Source organism: Ostrinia nubilalis, chromosome 28 (assembly GCF_963855985.1).
Source record: "Ostrinia nubilalis chromosome 28, ilOstNubi1.1, whole genome shotgun sequence".
NCBI lineage: Eukaryota > Metazoa > Arthropoda > Insecta > Lepidoptera > Crambidae > Ostrinia > Ostrinia nubilalis.
The window spans coordinates 7,683,924-7,701,151 of record NC_087115.1 but is presented as its reverse complement, the minus strand read 5'-3'; the positions used below and the strand labels follow the sequence as shown (position 1 = coordinate 7,701,151).

Below are 17,228 nucleotides of genomic sequence, written 5' to 3'. Positions count from 1 at the left end.
CAGCCGTCCCCTGGTTATGGCGTGCTGTGCAATACAAAAATGTTCGTTAGTCTGATTAAAACTCGAGAACGGCTGGACCGATTGAGCTGATTTTGGTTTTAAAATGTTTGTCGTAGTCCAGGGTAGGTCTAAACGGTGAGCAAATACGCGCGCGATATTGTTTTTCTGTGACAGACAGAATTTCACGCGGGCGAAGCCGCGGACGGAAAGCTAGTAACTACTATTTTTACTAAAAAAGTTAAATTATAAATTTCATTGTCCACAGAGATCCCTCACTTCAAAGAGGTGGTGATCATGGCGACGATATGCGACGCGTGCGGACACCGCACCAACGAGGTAAGATCATCATCATCATTTCAGCCACAGGACGTCCACTGCTGAACATAGGCCTCCCCCAATGACTTCCACATCGCACGGTTGGCAGCGGCCTGCATCCAGCGCTTTCCTGGTAAGGAGATAAAATGAAGGAAAATACTCGTTATCAATGAAAACAGTTTGTAATGAGTTTCTTCCGCCACTTCTTCTCAGCAAAACTCAGTAAAACTCATTTATTTCTGTAAGTAGGCTTTAAAAAAGCACTTTTACACGTCCCAGTATTAACCCTACCACTGCTTAAGGACAATAAATGGGCCAGTGCTGAGAAGAAGCAGCGCAAGAAACTCAGACACTATTGTCAGCCTCTTTTTCAAAGGTTTACAGATTTTCAAAATACATAGTTATAAATATTTATGCGAGCTAGGCAGTTACGCATCCCAAACATTTTTATCTTTTAAATAATCATCGACTTTATAGTAGCCCTTAGCCACCTTAGCACCAGCCCATATTCAATCGTTATTAAAAATTCATAGCGAATAGAGTGGCTCCTCAAACTAAATTTTAAATAACTTGAAAAAACTACCTTAGGCTGTTTGATTTTTTCAAGTTGTTTATTTAAAAGCCCATATTTTGTCCCGAAGTGGTGGTAGGGCAAGATATACATGTAAAAGGGATGCTGGTAGGGCAAAAACAGAATGAGACATGTATAGGCTCCATAAGAGCATTTTTGACGATTTGTAAGATTTGTACCTACCTACCGTAGCACTTTGACAACGTGTGACTGCGGTTTTCCAAACATGAAAATTAAATTACTATGCAACTAAATTAGCAACTTTGTTCAGTTCAGTATTCTGAAAATCTTGTTTTATACTTTTTCAGCGTCGTTTTTTGTCGTAGTTGGGTTTTAGTTTTTTTACTTTTTATTTAATTAGTCTATACAAAATAAAGATAATTTTTATTTTGAATTTTGATTAGTAGCAATGGAAATGCATGAATGATATCACTGATTGTGCCATTCCAACTTATGAGTGTTGGTTTGCAGGTGAAGTCTGGCGGCGGCGTGGAAGACAAAGGTGTGCGATTCGAGGTCCGCGTTGCGAATAAAGATGACTTCTCCAGGGATATACTCAAGGTAATTCGAAATTCTTTAGCCCTTGGTAACAAGACTGCGTTGGGTGTGCTTATAGGCCATTAATGACATTTAGGGGTGAGGGAGGGGGTTAAGAAGTCTCACGAAATCTCACCAAGCAAGTGGCTGAAAAATTGCCAAAATTGTCAAACGTAATTAATGGACGCCCCCTTAGGCCCAGAACACACGGTGAAACGAAACTGCAACTTTCTGATGATTCTGATGAATGAAACTGAAACTGAAAGTTTCAAACTGGTTGCGTCATGTGTGGTCTCTCAACGGACGCTATGGCAGAAACTTAGATGCAACTCAAAGGTAACTAGCAGTTGCAGTTTCGTTGCAGTTGCATTTCACCGTCTGTTCTGGGCCTTATGCATAGGCTAGATGACAAAATTTCAATTGTTTGTCCGTCAGACAGATAATTAAAAAAGTAAATAAAAGCTTGTAATAATAACAGTGCTACATCGAGTTGAAATGGCGCATTCCGTCACCCTTGAGTAGATCTTTTACTCAAAAGTGACGTCACGCGACATTTCAACTCAATATAATACTGTAATTATTCGATTAAGAAATAAATGAAAAAAATTATCTGTCTGACGGACTAAATAGAATTTCGATTTCATTACCCAGTCATCATCCCTATTATAATTATAGGTCCTAGCGCTTAACTGAGTCAGCGCCTGAGATGCCAGGAGCGGCACGGGAGGGGTGACTTAACTATTATGACGTGACAGCATTTAAATCTGAAGTCTTGCTGACGTTTGTAGTCAGAAAAAACTTTTCCAGCTCAGTTAAGCGCTAAGCCAAGAGTAGCTTACCAGTTACCAGTATCACTGGTAACGGATCACTCGACAGTGCGGTTAACTGGTGAGCTTAAATACGGCGATAATTCCCAGTTGACCCCACTCACTGGTGGTAACTTGGATTTAACAATGACCTATTTACTTGCTTAATTTACCTATTTTTTGTATACAACGTACTGTGTAGTCTGGTCGCCGAGCACGTTGAATTTCGTCCAATGACCCCAAGCTACCCATCTTTATCGCTCGCGCGTAATTATATTGCTGTCGCGTCTGTGCGACGGGCGGCAGCAGTGAGTGTGCGAGCGATAAGGATGGGTAGCTTGGGGTCATTGGACGAAATTCTACGCGCTCGGCGACCGGACTATAGTTTTTAATGTGTTATTTAAAATATAAATTTTCCCGCCCAGTCCGAGACGTGCAGAATGGAGATACCCGAGTTAGAGTTGGACGTGGGCGGGCGCGCTTTGGGCGGGCGGTTCACTACTGCTGAGGGGCTGCTGCGAGCAACCGTCGAGCAACTGGCCGACGCGCCCGGCGTCGTAGGGGACGCGCCCTCGCTCGCTGCTGACAGTCTTGACACGTGAGTAACTTGATGAACCGTGAGCTATACTAGGTGACACGTGAGCTGTAGTAAGTAGGTGATCCGTGAGCAACCCTTGTGACACGTGAGCAACACTAGGTGACCCGTCAGCCATACTAGGTGACACGTGAGCCATACTAGGTGACACGTGAGCCATACTAGGTGACACGTGAGCCATACTAGGTGACACGTGAGCTGTAGTAAGTAGGTGATCCGTGAACAACCCTTGTGACACGTGAGCAACACTAGGTGACCCGTGAGGCACTCTTGTGACACTAGAGCTAGTGTTGTGAGACTGGAGCAACTCTAGGTAACATGTGAGCAACCCCTATGACACGTGAGCAATACTAGATGACACGTGAGCAACACTAGATGACACCTGAGCTACACATTTGACACGTGAGCAACCCTTGTGACACCTGAGCTACTCATTTGACACGTGAGCAACACTAGATGACATTTGAGCTATACTAAGTGACACTTGATCTATACTAGGTGACACCTGAGCTACTCATTTGACACGTGAGCAACACTAGATGACATTTGAGCTATACTAAGTGACACTTGATCTATACTAGGTGACACGTGAGGAACTCTTGTGACACGTGAGCTACCCTTATGACACGTGAGCAACACTAGATGACACTTGAGTTATACTAAGTGACACTTGAGCTGTACTAAGTGACACGTGAGCAACCCTTGTGACACCTGAACTACTCTTGTGACACGTGAGCAACACTTGTGACACGTGAGCAACACTAGGTGACACTTAAGCTATACTAAGTGACACGTGAGCTAGTATTGTGACACCTGAGCTACTCTCGTGACACGTGAGCTACACATATGACACCTGAGCTACTCATTTGACACGCGACCGTCACTAGATGACACGCGAGCGTCATCAATGACACGTAAGTAACTCTAAAGCGCTCGCACATCGCTCCGCCCAGTCCGAGACGTGCAGCATGGAGAGACCCGAGCTACAGTTGGTCGTGGGCGGGCGCGCTTTGGGCGGGCGGTTCACTACTGCTGAGGGGCTGCTGCGAGCAACCGTCGAGCAACTGGCCGACGCGCCCGGCGTCGTAGGGGACGCGCCCTCGCTCGCTGCTGACAGTCTTGACACGTGAGTAACTTGATGAACCGTGAGCTATACTAGGTGACACGTGAGCTGTAGTAAGTAGGTGACCCGTGAGCAACCCTTGTGACACGTGAGCAACACTAGAGGACACGTGAGCAACCCTTGTGACACCTGAGCAACACTAGGTGACCCGTGAGCCATACTAGGTGAAACGTGAGCAACCCTTGTGACACCTGAGCTACTCATCTGACACGTGAGCTACTCTTGTGACACTAGGGCTATAGTAAGTGACACTTGATCTATACTAAGTGACACTTGAGCTATACTAAGTGATACGTGAGCAACACTAGGTGACACTTGAGTTATACTAAGTGACACTTGAGCTGTACTAAGTGACACGTGAGCAACCCTTGTGACACCTGAGCAACCCTTGTGACACCTGAGCTACTCTTGTGACATCTGAGCTATTCTTGTGACACCAGAGCTACTCTCGTGACACCTGAGCAACCCCTATGACACTTGAGCTACTTTTGTGACACTTGAGCTACTCATTTGACACCTGAGCTACTCATTTGACACGTGAGCAACACTAGATGACACGCGAGCGTCATCAATGACACGAAAGTACCTCTAAAGCGCTCGCACATCGCTCCGCCCAGTCCGAGACGTGCAGCATGGAGAGACCCGAGCTACAGTTGGTCGTGGGCGGGCGCGCTTTGGGCGGGCGGTTCACTACTGCTGAGGGGCTGCTGCGAGCAACCGTCGAGCAACTGGCTGACGCGCCCGGCGTCGTAGGGGACGCGCCCTCGCTCGCTGCTGACAGTCTTGACACGTGAGTAACTTGATGAACCGTGAGCTATACTAGGTGACGCGTGAGCAACACTAGGTGACCCGTGAGCCATACTAGGTGACACGTGAGCTGTAGTAAGTAGGTCATCCGTGAGCAACCCTTGTGACACGTGAGCAACACTAGGTGACATTTGATCTATACTAAGTGACACGTGAGCTACCTTTATGACACGTGAGCAACCCCTATGACACGTAAGCTACTCTTGTGACACCTGAGCTACTCTTGTGACACCTGAGTTACTTTTGTGACACCTAAGCTACTCATCTGACACGTGAGCAACACTAGATGACACGCGAGCGTCATCAATGACACGTAAGTAACTCTAAAGCGCTCGCACATCGCTCCGCCCAGTCCGAGACGTGCAGCATGGAGAGACCCGAGCTACAGTTGGTCGTGGGCGGGCGCGCTTTGGGCGGGCGGTTCACTACTGCTGAGGGGCTGCTGCGAGCAACCGTCGAGCAACTGGCCGACGCGCCCGGCGTCGTAGGGGACGCGCCCTCGCTCGCTGCTGACAGTCTTGACACGTGAGTAACTTGATGAACCGTGAGCTATACTAGGTGACACGTGAGGAACTCGCGTGACACTAGAGCTATGCTAGGTGACACGTGAGGAACCCTTGTGACACGTGAGGAACCCTTGTGACACGTGAGCAACCCCTATGACACGTGAGATACTTCTGGTGATACTTAAGCAACAATAGATGACACGTGAGCTACTCTTGTGGCACCTGAGCTACTCTCGTAACACCTGAGCTACTCTCGTAACACCTGAGCTACTCTCGTGACACCTGAGCTACTCTTGTGGCACCTGAGCTACTCTTGTGGCACCTGAGCTACTCATCAGAAACGTGAGCAACCGTCGAGCAACTGGCTGACGCGCCCGGCGTCGTAGGGGACGCGCCTTCGCTCGCTGCTGACAGCCTGGACACGTGAGTAACTTGATGAACCGTGAGCCATACTAGGTGACACGTGAGCTGTAGTAAGTAGGTGATCCGTGAGCAACCCTTGTGACACGTGAGCAACACTAGGTGACCCGTGAGCCATACTAGGTGACACGTGAGCTGTAGTAAGTAGGTGATCCGTGAGCAACCCTTGTGACACGTGAGCAACACTAGGTGACACGTGAGCAACACTTGTGACACGTGAGCAACACTTGTGACACGAGAGCAACACTAGGTGACACTTAAGCTATGTGGCGACTATCCGCCACAATCTTAACTTGGACCCCCGCCTTAGATTTCTGAGCAATCCGCTTCCGCTCATGAAATTGGGCCAGCTCCGATTGACCGAACAAACGTTCGGCGCATGCGCGCTGCCGCCGCGGTACGCCTGCGTCGCTCGCGCACCCGCGGAGACGTATGCTGCCGTCTCGCTTCAACGCCGCTCATCGTTCCCCGCTCACTCATAGCCGTTGAAGAGAATTGGAAAATCGATGACACACTCTGTCTTCCGCGATCGTTGTGCTAACTTCATTTTGAATAATTCTGCTAATATAATTGTATTTTAATTAATTATTTGTTACTTGTGCCGTTAAATACAATTCTTAATTCGTTAATAATATTCTTCATTCTACCGTGTTCGTTCTACTATCATTTTCTCGTCTGTACTACCTAAAAATAATCTTAGTGATTATTATAATCGGAATATAATCCCGAGGACAATATATGGTCGGTTATTGGCAAATAACCCCCCATATCTGGTGACCCCGACGAAGAAGAAGAAGAATATTACATCAAGAATTCTAAAATCAGATTGGTGTGTGGTTTGGACACAAGCGGTGAGCGATTTTTTCACATACTAAAAATGGGCAACGACGAAATTTTAAAAGTGAGCGTACGAGTCCCGCCCTTCTGGCCTGAGGAGCCTGCGTTGTGGTTTGCCCAGGTTGAATCACAGTTTGTCCTATCGGGTATAACTAAGGACGAGACCAAGTTCTACTATTTGGTCGCGCAGTTAGACCACCAATATGCCATCGAGGTGAAGGACATCATCACCAACCCGCCTCCTACGGACAAGTACGAAAAGCTGAAGTCCGAGCTAATTAAACGACTGTCAGCTTCGCAGGAAAAGCGGATTAAGCAGCTTCTGATGCACGAAGAGCTGGGCGATCGGAAGCCGTCTCAGTTCCTGCGTCACCTGTCGGGTTTGGCTGGTCCCTCGGTGTCTTCTGACTTCCTGCTTACTCTGTGGTCCAGCAGGCTGCCGCAGAACATCCAGACGGTCATCGCCTCTCAAATGGACCTCGATAAGGACAAACTGGGTGAGTTGGCTGACAAAGTATACGAGATCGCACCGTCAACTCCGCAAGTCGCCAGTACTTCCTCTGCTGCAGTACCCTACGGAGACATGGCACACCAGATCGCAGAGTTGACCAGGCAAGTGGCTATGCTGACCAGCAGACTTGAAGATTCCGACAATAGATCACGTTCGAGATATCAGAACAATCGTTACAATCGCTCACGCAGCCGCTCCAGATCAAAGCAACCACCACCTGACCATCCACACTGCTTCTACCACTTCACATACGGCACTAAGGCGAAGAAATGTAAGCAGCCTTGCAGCTTCCCCTCGGAAAACTTCAAGGGCGGTCGGAAGTAGCGGCCCACGACTGCCCCTCTGCAACAGGCCGTCTTTTCGTTACGGATCGCACATCAAAAATGCAGTTCCTTGTGGACACTGGCTCAGACCTGTGTGTTTTTCCGCGATCCGCTATCAAGACGCCCTGTTCTAAGACCAAGTATGATCTCGTCGCAGCGAACAACTCCATCATCCACACTTATGGACCTGCACTACTACACCTGAACTTGGGACTCAGGCGAGATTTTACTTGGAACTTCATCATAGCAGACGTTTCGAAGCCTATCATCGGTGTAGACTTCCTGAGCCATTACAATTTGCTTGTAGATTGCAGAAACCAACGTTTGGTCGATGGAATCACAACCTTGTCCGTAGCAGCTGTTACTTCTGGAAATTCAGACTATATCGCTTCTGTCAAAGCCGTCACCGGTGAAACCGAGTTTCACACACTTCTGCGCGAGTTTCCAGAGATTACCAGACCGGCAGGCGTTCGTTCTCCACCCAAGCATAACACACTGCACCACATCAGAACCAGCCCTGGTCCACCGGTATCTTGCAAGCCTCGACGTCTTGATCCAGTTCGCTCCCAAGCAGCGAAGAAGGAGTTCGAGGACATGCTTGCGTGTGGTACGGCTCAGCGTTCGGAGAGTCCCTGGTCTTCTGCTCTACACATGGTGAGGAAGAAGGACGACGGATGGAGACCATGCGGCGACTATCGTGCACTTAATGCCAGGACTATTCCAGACCGGTATCCCATTCGTCACATACATGACTTCTCCTACCAGCTCTCAGGATGCACTATCTTCTCCACCATCGACCTTGTGAAGGCATACAACCAGATTCCGGTAAATCCAGCGGATATCCCCAAGACTGCCATCACCACGCCGTTCGGTCTGTATGAATTCCCATACATGACGTTTGGGTTAAGGAACGCTGCACAGACCTTTCAGCGATTCGTCGATGAAGTTCTTCTGGGTCTTGACTTCTGTTTTGGGTATCTCGACGATATCCTGGTGTTTTCCAGCAGTCCAGAAATCCACCTGGTCCACCTGCGCCAGCTATTTGAACGCCTGAGAGAATACGGGATACTGGTTAACACTTCAAAGTGCAATCTAGGCCAGTCTGAAATAACGTTCCTCGGCTATCAAGTCTCTGCAGCTGGAACTAAGCCTCTGGAGACTAAAGTAGAAGCTATACAAAACTTCACAGCACCGAAGACCGTCAAGGAGCTTCAGCGTTTTCTCGGTATGCTTAACTTCTATCGACGCTTCATACCGAACGCCGCCAAGATCCAAGCACCTCTCACCAGTATTCTTACTGGACCTCGGATCAAAGGTTCACAGCCCATCACCCTGACACCAGAAATGCTGAAGTCGTTTGAAGACTGTAAGACTTCCTTATCGCAAGCCACACAGCTTATTCACCCAGACCCTTCTGCCGATCTTGCTATAGTCACGGACGCTTCTGACGTAGCTATTGGAGCCGTGCTACAGCAACTCAAGGATCAAGTCTGGCAACCCTTGGCTTTCTTCTCTCACAAACTGAGCGCTTCCCAGAAGAAATACAGCCCGTACGATCGAGAGTTACTTGCAGTATATGAAGCCATCAAGTACTTTCGACATATGGTTGAAGCCAGAACATTCACTGTGTTTACGGACCACAAGCCACTCACATTCGCATTCTCGCTTAACAGAGACAAGTGTTCGCCTAGACAATTCAGGTACCTCGACTTCATCGCGCAATTTACCACGGACATAAGGTTCATCCCTGGACGCGACAACATCGTCGCCGATGCCTTATCACGAATCGAAGAGGTAACTTGCGCCGTAGACTACGAGTGCCTTGCACGTTCTCAGGAGAGTGATCCAGAGCTACAAGAGCTCCTCAAGCACGGAACAGCCTTGAGACTGCAAAAAGTTGCCACTGAGGCGAGCAGCACGCCTGTCTATTGCGACACGTCTCTGCCATCTCTTCGTCCGTACATCACACCCGAGTTCCGCAAGCAAGTTTTTGATGTGCTACACAACTTACATCACCCAGGAAGTTCAGCTACTGTGCGACTGGTGACACAAAGATTTGTTTGGCCAGGGATTCGCAAGGATTGTAGAGAGTGGTCTAGGCAATGCATAAAATGCCAGAAAAGTAAAGTTTCCCGTCACACTACCTCTCCTCTATCCTCTTTCCTTCCACCTTCCTCGAGGTTCTCTCACATACACCTCGACATCGTAGGGCCATTACCTTTGTCCTGTGATTACAGGTACTGCCTCACTGTCATAGACAGGTTTACTCGGTGGCCTGAAGCGTATCCGCTGAAGGACATCACCGCAGAGACCTGTGCTGCTGCCCTCGTGTCTGGCTGGATTGCCAGATTTGGTTGTCCTGAGCGGGTAACCACAGACCGTGGTCGCCAGTTCGAGAGCCACCTGTTCCAGGCTCTCACTTCTCTGGTCGGTGCGCGCCATCTCCACACCACAGCCTACCATCCAGCGGCCAACGGCATCGTTGAGCGCCTCCACCGCCAGCTCAAGGCGGCAATCATGTGCCACGCTCCAGCTTCACAGTGGACTGAAGCACTACCACTGGTTCTTCTAGGCATGCGTAGTGCCTGGAAGGAAGACCTCCAGTCGTCCCCTGCCGAACTGGTGTACGGCGAACCACTTCGCCTGCCCGGTCAGTTCCTGAGCCCCAGATACGACTACCAGACAGCTGACGTCACCCAGTACGCGACTCGACTTCGCGCGTGCATGGCGAAGCTTGCTCCTCGTCCTACCACCTGGCACTCCACTTCGGCCTTCTACATTCCACGCGATCTTCACACCTCTTCGCACGTCTTCGTTCGCCAAGATCGCGTGAGAGGCGCCTTGGAGCCACCATACGCTGGCCCCTACAAGGTTGTCAACCGACAACCTAAATACTACACCTTGGAAGTCAACGCCAAGAATGTCAATGTCTCCATTGACAGGCTCAAGCCAGCGTATGAGTCGAAGGAAGTACAGAAGACAGCTCAACCAGCCGAAGAAAACGTTAAGCGGACTTCCAGCGGTCGAAGAGTCCGGCTGCCCGATTTTTATCGACCGTAGTCACGGTCTGCGGAGGGGAGTACTGTGGCGACTATCCGCCACAATCTTAACTTGGACCCCCGCCTTAGATTTCTGAGCAATCCGCTTCCGCTCATGAAATTGGGCCAGCTCCGATTGACCGAACAAACGTTCGGCGCATGCGCGCTGCCGCCGCGGTACGCCTGCGTCGCTCGCGCACCCGTGGAGACGTATGCTGCCGTCTCGCTTCAACGCCGCTCATCGTTCCCCGCTCACTCATAGCCGTTGAAGAGAATTGGAAAATCGATGACACACTCTGTCTTCCGCGATCGTTGTGCTAACTTCATTTTGAATAATTCTGCTAATATAATTGTATTTTAATTAATTATTTGTTACTTGTGCCGTTAAATACAATTCTTAATTCGTTAATAATATTCTTCATTCTACCGTGTTCGTTCTACTATCATTTTCTCGTCTGTACTACCTAAAAATAATCTTAGTGATTATTATAATCGGAATATAATCCCGAGGACAATATATGGTCGGTTATTGGCAAATAACCCCCCATAGCTATACTAAGTGACACGTGAGCTAGTATTGTGAGACTTGAGAAACACTAGATGACACGTGAGATACTCTGGTGTCACGGGATCAACACTAGATGACACGTGAGAAACCCTTGTGACGTGTGAGCAACACTAGATGACACCTGAGCTACACATTTGACACGTGAGCAACACTAGATGACACGTGAGCAACCCTTGTGACACCTGAGCTACACATTTGACACCTGAGCTACACTTGTGGCACCTGAGCTACTCTTGTGACACCTGAGCTACTCTTGTGACACCTGAGCTACTCATCTGACACGTGAGCAACACTAGATGACACGCGAGCGTCACTAGATGACACGCGAGCGTCACTAGATGACACGCGAGCGTCATCAATGACACGTAAGTAACTCTAAAGCGCTCGCACATCGCTCCGCCCAGTCCGAGACGTGCAGCATGGAGAGACCCGAGCTACAGTTGGTCGTGGGCGGGCGCGCTTTGGGCGGGCGGTTCACTACTGCTGAGGGGCTGCTGCGAGCAACCGTCGAGCAACTGGCTGACGCGCCCGGCGTCGTAGGGGACGCGCCTTCGCTCGCTGCTGACAGTCTTGACACGTGAGTAGCTGGGCGACACGTGAGCTGTAGTAAGTAGGTGATCCGTGAGCAACCCTTGTGACACGTGAGCAACACTAGGTGACCCGTGAGCCATACTAGGTGACACGTGAGCCATACTAGGTGACCCGTGAGCCATACTAGGTGACACGTGAGCTGTAGTAAGTAGGTGATCCGTGAGCAACCCTTGTGACACGGGAGCAACACTAGGTGACATTTGAACTATACTAAGTGACACTTGATCTATACTAGGTGACACGTGAGGAACTCTTGTGACACGTGAGCTACCTTTATGACACGTGAGCAACCCCTATGACACGTAAGCTACTCTTGTGACACCTGAGCTACTCTTGTGACACCTGAGTTACTTTTGTGACACCTAAGCTACTCATCTGACACGTGAGCAACACTAGATGACACGTGAGCAACTCTCGTGATACCTGATCTACTCTTGTGACACCTGAGCTACTCTCGTGACACCTAAGCTACTCATCTGACACGTGAGTAACACTAGATGACACGCGAGCGTCACTAGATGACACGCGAGCGTCACTAGATGACACGCGAGCGTCACTAGATGACACGCGAGCGTCATTAATGACACACGAGCGTCATTAATGACACACGAGCGTCACTAGATGACACGCGAGCGTCATCAATGACACGTAAGTAACTCTAAAGCGCTCGCACATCGCTCCGCCCAGTCCGAGACGTGCAGCATGGAGAGACCCGAGCTACAGTTGGTCGTGGGCGGGCGCGCTTTGGGCGGGCGGTTCACTACTGCTGAGGGGCTGCTGCGAGCAACCGTCGAGCAACTGGCTGACGCGCCCGGCGTCGTAGGGGACGCGCCCTCGCTCGCTGCTGACAGTCTTGACACGTGAGTAGCTGGGCGACCCGTGAGCTGTACTAGGTGACACGTGAGCTGTACTAGGTGACACGTGAGCAACCCCTATGACACGTGAGATACTCTGGTGTCACGAAATCAACACTATATAACACTTGAGCAACCCTTGTGTCACCTGAGCTACTCATTTGACACCTGAGCTACTCTCGTGACACATGAGCTACTCATTTAAGACCTGAGCTACTCATTTGACACGTATGCAACACTAGATGACATGTGAGTAAACCTTGTGACACTGGAGCAACCCCTATGACACGTGAGTTACTCTCTGGCGTCAAAAGATCAACACTGGGTAAGACCTGAGCTACTCATTTGACACCTGAGCTACTCTCGTGACACGTAAGCAACACTAGATGACATGTGTAACCCTTGTGACACTGGAGCAACACTAGATGACATGTGAGTAACCCTTGTGACACTGGAGCAACACTAGATGACGTGAGCTAGTCTTGTGACACGTGAGCAACACTAGATGACACCTGAGCTACTCTTGTGGCACCTGAGCTACTCTCGTGACACGTGAGCAACACTAGGTGACACTTAAGCTATACTAAGTGACACGTGAGCTAGTATTGTGACACCTGAGCTACTCTCGTGACACCTGAGCTACTCTTGTGACACCTGAACTACTCTTGTGACACGTGCGCAACACTAGATGACACGCGACCGTCATTAATGACACGTAAGTAACTCTAAAGCGCTCGCACATCGCTCCGCCCAGTCCGAGACGTGCAGCATGGAGAGACCCGAGCTACAGTTGGTCGTGGGCGGGCGCGCTTTGGGCGGGCGGTTCACTACTGCTGAGGGGCTGCTGCGAGCAACCGTCGAGCAACTGGCTGACGCGCCCGGCGTCGTAGGGGACGCGCCCTCGCTCGCTGCTGACAGTCTTGACACGTGAGTAGCTGGGCGACCCGTGAGCTGTACTAGGTGACGCGTGAGGAACTCTTGGGACACTAGAGCTATGCTAAGTGACACGTGAGCTACCCTTGTGACACGTGAGCAAACCTTATGGCACTTGAGCTACTCTTGTGACACTTGAACATCACTAGACGACCCTCGAGCAACACTAGGTGAAACGTGAGCTACCCTTGTGACACCTGAGCTAGTCTTGTGACACCTGAGCTAGTCTTGTGACACCTGAGCTAGTCTTGTGACACCTGTAGGCCTAAGATGCGCGCATCGACAATGACATGATATGATAAGACAATTTTCGATCACGTAGATAATTTTATCATTTTCCCTAACATGGGACCATCGATAGAAAAGTCTATCGACCGCTATCGCGTGATAACCGAATTGTTGCCATATTAAGAAAAAATTGCGTTATTATGTTGGCCAACCTTGAAATATTTTAGCTCATTCGTTCAATCTCGTTCATTTCTGCTACTAATTCGGCTAAAAACACATATCTTAAAGCAGTGAGAACGTCATTAAAAAAAAGTTATGTCAATTTTGTTGACTCTTTTATGCTCTTTGTTGTTGACATTACATGACTGCTTGATTGTATTTGTTTGTGTTTTTAAAATTGTATTTTTATGTTTCCAGTCTTATTTTTAATATTTCTAAAGTACGGAAAATATCAAACGAAGAGATAACCAAGTTAAAGAAAAACAATGAAGAATTCCTAATCATACCGATAGTATTAAAGAATGAAGTCTTCAAAATTAACAGAATAACCGAACTCCACTACCTACCCCATAATGCGAGGTTTACAGTAATTATTCAACTTACATGAAGCAGTCAGAAAGTTTATTGAGATTTGAGAAATAAAGTTACACTCATAAGTAGCAAAGTAAGTACCTAAAGTCTAAAATATTAGCTATACTCCGCAGATCTTGATTTTCATAAGTAACAGCACCGGAGAAAAGGAAAAATATCTTTATTCCTACAAATAAGCTTTCACCTTCTTTCCTATATTTATTTCACATAGTTCTTTCACCGTGTAATAATACTGTGATCAATATTTTGTATGTAAACTTAAAATACAAATAGGATTAAGTAAATGTTTCTATTTATGAACTGTTTATGTAATTGTAATATTTATAATTGTGTTTAAATAATATTCTTTCTTTTTTCAGACAGTGGATGAAGAAGTGTGGGATTATGAGTGATTATTTCATTCTAAAGCAGACATAATCAAGTCTTGCTCACTATCATGAAAATTTACAATAACAATCAGCAAGAAAAACTTCAAGGGTACTGGCTAGGCTAACCAATTCATGGAATTCTGTTTGTATTTGAAATTATAAATAGCTATTGTAAAACAAAAGTTTTCCAAATAAAGATTTTGTAAATAATGGTTGAATTATTTTGAAATTACACTGCAATAATGAATTTATTGCCTGCGTACAGCGCCTTTCTGCTACCATTATGATGTCGTCGGTCCACCTTGTGGGTGGACGTCCCACGCTGCGTATTCCGGTACCCGGCCTCCACCCCAGAACCTTGCTGCCCCGTCGGGCAACATGGAAAGCATTGGGGGAGGCCTCAGTTCAGCAGTGGACGTCCTATGGCTGAGATGATGATGAATTTATTATAATGGAATAAATTGTACAAGATTATCATCCTGTCACATTAAAGCCCTTAAAAAAGACCACATGGAGGAATTAGATTGATAGTAATGTGGAATGTATGTTATTATAGCAAGTTTGATTACACATCCCACCCAATGCTAATTTCTGACAATGACCTTGCCACTGTTTGATGTAGACACAAGAAGCTCGGTCACCACATTCCGCCCCATTTTCAATAATTTTACAAGATTATGTACAGATGACAGTAGGTACTTAAATCAAGCTAAACACTGTGGGGTATCTCACGACATTTGCAACTTAATATGTATTGTCTGATGTACCTACTGTTGACTGCCTACCTAAGTAGGTAAGTAATGGTTATTTTACAAGGTAGGTAATGTAATAATTAATATGTGGGTGGGACTGTGGGAGCACTAAGATTTTGCAGCTAGCGATTATAAACTGTCGCAAGATTCGCCTCACACTGATAAACTCTTGAACTAGAACTCAATCTCCACCTAGAAGTAAAAGTATCACAAAGGTGCTAGATTCCTTTCTTTGAATTTTACTAGCCTCAAATTAGTCGTAAAATGTCATTTACCATTATAAATGATAAATAAATAGAGTTAAAGTAGCTTGCAAAAAAGTTAATTTCCTATCGTCTTGCTATCGTGGGTAAGGATCGAGGACGATAAAAACACCACATCCTATCCTATCGTGATGTCAAAATATGATATAGTTAGCGCTTCATGTTAGGGCTTGCCAGGTTTATCACAAAAAAAAAACAAATCTATCACTATCACATTTTGACAGATGACATGATAATTTTCGGGGTGCCATGTTAGCGCCGGTAGATAAAACGATATAGTGACGTCAAAATCGATATAACGCCGCGATAGCAGTTTATCACGGCGCGCATCTTAGCCCTGCTGAGCTACTCTCGTGACACCTGAGCTACTATTGTGAAACTTGAGCAACACTAGGTGACATGTGACCAACCCCTATGACACGTGAGATACACTGGTGACACTTAAGCAACAATAGATGACACCTGAGCTACTCATTTGACACATAAGCAACACTAGATGACATGTGAGTAACCCTTGTGACACTGGAGCAACACTAGATGACATGTGAGCTAGTCTTGTGACACCTGAGCTACTCATTTGACACGTGAGCAACTCTTGTGACACGTGAGCAACGTTCGTGACACTTGGGCTACTCTTGTGACACTTGAACACTAGACGACCCGTGAGCTATACTAGGTGACACTTGAGCTACCATTGTGAGATGTGAGCAACACTAGATAACACGTAAGCAACCGCTATGACACTTGAGCTACTTTTGTGACACCTGACCTACTCTTGTGACACCTGAGCTACTCATTTGACACGTGAGCAACACTAGATGACACGCGACCGTCATCAATGACACGTAAGTAACTCTAAAGCGCTCGCACATCGCTCCGCCCAGTCCGAGACGTGCAGCATGGAGAGACCCGAGCTACAGTTGGTCGTGGGCGGGCGCGCTTTGGGCGGGCGGTTCACTACTGCTGAGGGGCTGCTGCGAGCAACCGTCGAGCAACTGGCTGACGCGCCCGGCGTCGTAGGGGACGCGCCCTCGCTCGCTGCTGACAGTCTTGACACGTGAGTAGCTTGATGAACCGTGAGCTATACTAGGTGACACGTGAGCTGTAGTAAGTAGGTGACCCGTGAGCAACCCTTGTGACACGTGAGCAACACTAGGTGACCCGTGAGCCATACTAGGTGACACGTGAGCCATACTAGGTGACATTTGAACTATACTAAGCGACACTTGATCTATACTAGGTGACACGTGAGGAACTCTTGTGACACGTGAGCTGCTCTTGTGACACCTGAGCTACTCATTTGACACATGAGCAACACTAGATGACACGTGAGCTTCTCTTGTGACACGTGAGCAACCCTTGTGACACGTGAGCAACACTAGGTGACATCTGAGCTACTCATTTGACACGTGAGCAACCCTTGTGACACGTGAGCAACGTTCGTGCCACTTGGGCTACTCTTGTGACACTTGAACACTAGACGACACTAGGTGACACTTGAGCTACTATTGTGAGATGTGAGCAACACTAGATAACACGTAAGCAACCCCTATGACACTTGAGCTACTTTTGTGACACTTGAGCTACTCATTTGACACCTGAGCTACTCATTTGACACGCGAGTGTCACTAGATGACACGCGAGCGTCATTAATGACACGTAAGTAACTCTAAAGCAGTGGTTCCCAAACT

The 17,228-nt window shown here is 47.8% G+C and overlaps 1 protein-coding gene and 3 long non-coding RNA genes across 4 annotated transcripts in view; 2 read left to right on the top strand and 2 right to left on the bottom strand.

Moving 5' to 3' along the window:
- The window catches only part of LOC135085510 (uncharacterized), a 302,780-nt gene that overhangs the window by 79,871 nt on the left and 205,681 nt on the right, over window positions 1-17,228 (bottom strand). The gene's annotated exons all lie outside the window — the stretch shown is intronic.
- Window positions 1-17,228, bottom strand: part of LOC135085506 (uncharacterized) — a 102,771-nt gene that overhangs the window by 27,439 nt on the left and 58,104 nt on the right. The window lies entirely within an intron of this gene.
- LOC135085388 (zinc finger protein ZPR1) overlaps window positions 1-17,228 on the top strand; it is a 34,021-nt gene that overhangs the window by 9,753 nt on the left and 7,040 nt on the right. Inside the window, exons 7-9 of the mRNA XM_063980172.1 lie at window positions 266-336; window positions 1,358-1,447; window positions 2,655-2,827. Coding sequence (XP_063836242.1) covers window positions 266-336; window positions 1,358-1,447; window positions 2,655-2,827 — 334 coding nt within the window. The remainder of the gene's footprint in view (window positions 1-265; window positions 337-1,357; window positions 1,448-2,654; window positions 2,828-17,228) is intronic.
- Window positions 13,596-14,734, top strand: LOC135085390 (uncharacterized). The gene is made up of 2 exons (XR_010260096.1): window positions 13,596-14,227; window positions 14,514-14,734. It is a non-coding gene; the product is annotated as an uncharacterized LOC135085390 (long non-coding RNA).